At 40.2% G+C, this 5,889-nt stretch overlaps 1 protein-coding gene across 1 annotated transcript in view; it reads left to right on the top strand.

The window, feature by feature from the left end:
* Nucleotides 1–4,439, top strand: part of LOC103802372 (CUB and sushi domain-containing protein 1-like) — a gene marked incomplete at both ends in the record, with an annotated part of 13,897 nt that extends 9,458 nt beyond the window's left edge. Inside the window, 3 exons of the mRNA XM_009074837.1 lie at nt 1,433–1,594; nt 3,528–3,640; nt 4,352–4,439. Of these exons, the coding sequence (XP_009073085.1) occupies nt 1,433–1,594; nt 3,528–3,640; nt 4,352–4,439 (363 nt within the window). The remainder of the gene's footprint in view (nt 1–1,432; nt 1,595–3,527; nt 3,641–4,351) is intronic.
* Nucleotides 4,440–5,889: the final 1,450 nt, after the last annotated feature.

Raw genomic sequence — 5,889 nt, forward strand, 5'->3', positions numbered from 1 at the left:
ATTAGTGAGATTGTAATTAATACATGGTGTTCATTTTTTGGAGGATCCACCTGTCACACTTAGAGTAGATATCATGGTAGGGTTTATTCCTAGAATCCCCAGACACCTCAGCTATGCATTAATCTGCTGCCACACAGATTGAGGGTTGAGGGGTCAATGCCAACCAAAAACATAGACCTGATCTCCAAACACCTTCACTGCACAGAGTAGCAGTATCAATTCACACCCTGGCATGCCCCTTAGAACTAGTTTTGCCAAGTAAGTACTTTTTGAAAGGTATTTTGTAACCAGTTGAATGTTAGGATTAAAAATGCCAATAATAGTGAGCAGGGAAGGGAAACTGTGACCAATGACAGTAATTACCAAGCAGATATTGAAAGCTGTTTGCAAATCACAATATCATTGTGGCTTTTAGAGTTGGGAACCCTCTTTAGTACAGAACATTGTATTTTGTGGTGTTTTTTCTACCTTGTTATCTTGGCTTTTGGTACAATTTGATTGGCTGCTATGTGTATTTTGAACAGAATGAATATTGCTATGAACATTGCTAAACTAGTGGGTTTTAACAGAGCAGATCCATGTTCTGATTTCCCACCTCTAGATATCTGTATGCAAGTTATGTTTGTTGTTGTTTATTACATTTCTATGTCTTTGTCAGAGTTAATGTCTTTGTCAGCAATAGTAACATTTTTCCATGGTTGAGCATAAGTTGTGTGTAACATATTTCTAATATAATACGTGTGTAATAATATTGCAATTCTTACAATACCCATAGGAAGTTTAAGAATCATAGAATCATAGAATTTTTAGGGGTTGGAATGGAGCTTAGAGATGATCCAGCCCCAAGCCCTGCCCTGGGCAGGGACACCTCCCAGCAGAGCAGGTTGCTCAAGGCTCATCCAACCTGGCTGTGAACACTGCCAGGGTTGGGGCAGCCACAGCCTCCCTGGGCACCCTGGCACAGGGTCTCACCACCACGACAGGGAAAAACTTTTTCTAACATCCAGCCTAAATTTCCCCTCCTTCAAATCCAGCCTAAATTTCATCTCCTTCAATTTGTGCCCATTACCCCTTGTGCTGTCCCTGCAGCTCCTAACACAGAACCCTCTGCGGTTTCCCTGGAGCCCCTTCAGCTCTTGGAAGGTGCTCTGAGCCTTGGGGACATTCAGTGAAAACACACAAGCTCTGAAGTGTGAGATGATTTAGGAGCATATATTGGATGGACAGCTGTGGTATCTTCTAGGCAACTGTGTGGAAAGCTCCTTCGATATATTGTCATTACTGTTGTAAAGTATTTCCTACAAAACTTCCTTAGAACAGTGGATTGATTCTGTAACAGAACAAATGAACATAATTATGGCTAGAAAGATTATTACTGTGTTCTAATTAACTTCTTTCTTTGTTTCCTTTTTTTCCCTTCACTTTTATTCAGTTCCCTCAGATGTGTTTTTTATAAATTCACTGTGGAAAGGGTTTTATGAATACCTAGGAAAAAGACAACCTGCTACTCTCACTGTGGATTGGTTCAATACTACAAGCAGCAAAGTGAATGCCACGTTCATCGAGGCATCCAACATCCAACTCAAACTATCAGGTATGTTCAGAACTTGGTAGTAAACCAGCTGTTCTTTTCCTTTTTAGCTTGTTTTTTTTGATCAGTTTTGATGTATTTTCATCCAAGCTCAAAATGAAACAAAAACTTTGTTTTCACTACAAATCCTTTTCTGCTTATTGTGCAAAAGGAAAGGTCCTAATGTAATGATCTGCAGAGATTTCAGTCAATTTCTGTATACTCACCCAACTATTTCTCCTGTCACACTTAGAATAGATATCATGGTAGGGTTTATTCCCAGAATCCTAGAATTTTAGGGGTTGAAAGGTACCTTAGAGCTCACCCAGCCCCAAGCCCTGCCCTGGGCAGGGACCCCTCCCAGCAGAGCAGGTTGCTCAAGGCTCATCCACCCTGGCTGTGAACACTGCCAGGGTTGGGGCAGCCACAGCCTCCCTGGGCACCCTGGGACAGGGTCTCACCACCACAACAGGGAAAACTTTTTTCTAATATCTAGCCTAAATTTCCCCTCCTTCAATTTGTGCCCATTCCCCCTTGTCCTGTCCCTCCCGCTCCTAACACAGATCCCTCTGCAGCTTCCCTGGAGCCCCTTCAGCTCCTGGAAGGTGCTCTGAGGTCTCCCCACAACCTTCTCTTCTCCAGGCTGAACAGCCCCAACTCCCTCAGCCTGTGCTCACAGGGAGATGCTCCAGTGCTCTGAGCAACTTCGTGGCCTCCTCTGCACTTGCTCCAACAGTTCCATGTCCTCCTGATGCTGAGGACACCAGAGCTGTGTGCAGTATTCCAGGTGTGTCTCCCAGAGCAGAGCAGAGGGGCAGAATCCCCTCCCTTGCCCTGCTGCCCACACCCCTGTGGGTGCATCTCAGTCCTGGGCTGGTTTCTAGGCTGAGCTCACCCTGCAGCTGATGGTGAACTTCTCATCCACCATCACCCCCAGGTCTTTCTACTCATTGCTCCTTCATCTCACACTGTTGGTTAGCATTGATGTGTGGAACTCACAGGTAATGAAGTGGCAGACAAAGTGTCTATAGGCATTTTAAGAACTCCATGGAAAAACTCCTTTAATAATAGTGACTAATATCCCCTTTGAAACAATGTGCTCTTCATAATGGCATAGCATAAAATAGGCAGAGATAATTAACTAACTTTGGAAATTATGCAGGCCTTTTAATCAACATCATGCAACCTTTTCTGCAGATCTGACTGTGAAGTTCAGATTCAGCTGCTCATCACAGTTATATTTTAAAAGATCATTATCTGCTAGCACTATCTTTTAAGGTCAGGAGTTCAGAGAGAATTTCAGGAGTTGGCTGCCAAACAGGAAATTTTCCTTCACTGCACTATTGATTTTTACTAGAGCAATATACCATTGTGATGTGAGTAAGATCCACTTTTTTTTCCAGTTCATGGAAATTCCAGTCAGGGAATTCTATCTGTATTCAGAAGTGTTAAAACATGTATGAAAATACAACTGTTCTTGCCCTCTTGTGTATAAAATTAAACAAGGCAAACCCATCATGGAATTGGAGGTTGGAGGAGACCTCTAAGAACATCCAGTCCAACCATTAACCTGTCACTGCTGGAACCCCTAAACCCTAACCCAGATCCTGCAGTGCCACATCAGACACCTCTGAAACACCTCCAGGGATGGTGACTGCACCACCTCCCTGGGCAATATCCCAGTGCTGAACACCCTAGCAGTGTACAAACTAACCTGACATCTTAACCATCTTTGCATCCTGTTATCAAATATGATAAGGGCAAAAGATGAAGTAAAATCAGGTCCTGTTATTACAGCACTTTGGTGTTTTCCATGTTATAACATTCTGGTATTACAGAGTATTGCCTCCAAAATATTTTAGCTCTTAAGCTATAGACTTAGCTCTGAAAGGATTCTTGACCAGACTGGTTGAAAACATTGTTCACAAGGCAAATGTTCCCTCCTTTATGTTAACAGGTATTTACAAGAAGGAAGAAGCTCATTTGCTCCTGAAAGTGTTTCAGATTAAAGGACCCAGTGAGATTTTTGTCAGCAAGTTGGAAAACGACAACTGGGCACTCGATGGTTATGTAAGTAGCCACATTGCCTTGGAGAAATCTTGCTAAGTCTAAATTTGGAAGTAATTTGTAAATACAAACTTCTATTTGCCATACTCTGATTAGAAGTCTTAGTTCACTCAAGGGAAGTGGGACTGAATCAGCATAATTTGTAATGGTTTTGCTTTGTTTCCTTAGAGGAATTTACCTTTAGAAATATTATCCTTTTTTTTGGGTGTGGTGGTGGTAAATACTTAATTGTAATAATAGATAGATTCTTGAAGAAAATCTGTACTGTTTTACTCTCTGTTTCTCCTTTTAGAACCAGTGTTGTTTTACTCTTTAATTAGATAGATTCTTGAAGAAAATCTGTATTGTTTTACTCTCTATTTCTCTTTTTAGAACCAGTGTTGTTTTACTCTTTGTTTCTCCTTTCTACCTCGTGAAACTTTCTATGGAAAATTATTTAAAACCTGACAGTTCAGTGGGTTTCTATGTCTGTAGATTAACCCAATTATGTGTTTGGCATTTGAAGAATGTTCAGCCCCAGCAGTGTACATCAGATATTGCAAACTTAAAAGAATAAACATTGTATAAGCATGGAGAGTTCACTAAGATTTGAAAGGCTAAAAGGGACAATCTGGGCTCAGTATTATCTACTTGAAATCAGAGGAGCAAATGGCTAAAGATTGTTATATATTTGTTGCAGAAATTTTTTTTTCTTTCTCTTTCAACATATTCTAGGTATCCTCAGGGCTGGAAAGAGGTGTTTTTACCTATCAAGGTGATATACATGGAAAAGACTTTGGGAAATTTATGCTCCAAAGACAAGGTAAATGCTTTCACAGTGCTTTAATACGTGTAATCTTTCTGGCTCTTGCAAGAGTGAGTTCAACAAATTGCTCAGCTACCTAGCTGAAAGAAGCACATTTATTTCATGCCATTCCTGTCATAAAAACCATAATGAAATAAGCATATGTGAAACAGGCAGTTCAAATCTTAATTTGACTCTGCTTAACATGTCGCTACCACAAGATTTGTAGCACAGCAACCTAAGAAGATGAGAACAGAATGCTCTGAAAGGGAATGCCATTGCAAGTGCTTTCTTGTCCTCAGGCTGAAGACTTAACATATTTCTGTGTTTTCAGGAAGTTAAATTATCTGCTGCCTTTACACTAAGCCAGAAGTACCATAAAGTGTGCATGCACTGGTGTATACATAAAGCAACGTGGAATTCTTGACCTGCTAGCAGACTCCAAAGGCAGCACTTGCTTGGTTAAGTGTGAAAGACCAATCCATTTGATGAAGAACTCCCTCCAGCACAATGAAAGACCAGTCTCAGTGGATATGCCCATTCTTGGAACTTAATACCATGAAAACAGAAAGAACTTTTCTTTCTTAGTACTATTTATTTTCTTTCAACAGCAATTCTAGTTGTAGCCGTAGAGGATAACCCAAAGGGCAAAGAGATCTCTGTTATCAGTGTGTCAAGGGAACTAGAGCTGTACCTGAGCCTTCTTAAGAGGACCAAGTTGTGACAACAAATTATTTAACCTCTTTTGCCACGTAATCAGTTGTTGCTGGGGGGTTTGTTTGTTTTGTTATAAAGCCTCTAAATGCTTTGAGTCTGTGGCTCGGCTCAGTTTCAGTATTTGCTGAGTGCCTGAGCCTCACCACTACACTTCTAGGTATTTATTCCAAAATTTTGTTCATCCCAGTCTGGATTGTCCTTTGAAATTGCATGAAAAGGCTTTGTGAGAAGAGAAACTCACTGCACAAAGGATTATTTTCTGGTATTCATTTCTTCTGGAGAAATACAATGACCTACTTCTCCTTCCTTTCTTTTTGTCTTCTAAATACTTTTATGGCTTGTCTGGATTGAGATAACAAATATTGACAAAAATATGAAATCTGCATAATTAATTTGCATCTGTGATGTATTAGCTCAATGGCTGTGCCAAATGATTCTGGTATTCATTTCTTCTGGAGAAATACAATGACCTACTTCTCCTTCCTTTCTTTTTGTCTTCTAAATACTTTTATGGCTTGTCTGGATTGAGATAACAAATATTGACAAAAATATGAAATCTGCATAATTAATTTGCATCTGTGATGTATTAGCTCAATGGCTGTGAAATACACGTTCTCTTCTGGAAATTAATCAACTCTTCCGAGCATTGAACATCATGAGACATGTGAATTTTAAATTTCACTCTATAAATCATCCTCCCTCTGCAGAACATTTCACACAACTTCCATCATTCATGAAGAAACTCTACATC

The sequence above is a fragment of the Acanthisitta chloris genome, unplaced genomic scaffold, assembly GCF_000695815.1.
Source record: "Acanthisitta chloris isolate BGI_N310 unplaced genomic scaffold, ASM69581v1 scaffold10115, whole genome shotgun sequence".
In the NCBI taxonomy this organism is placed as follows: Eukaryota; Metazoa; Chordata; class Aves; order Passeriformes; family Acanthisittidae; genus Acanthisitta; species Acanthisitta chloris.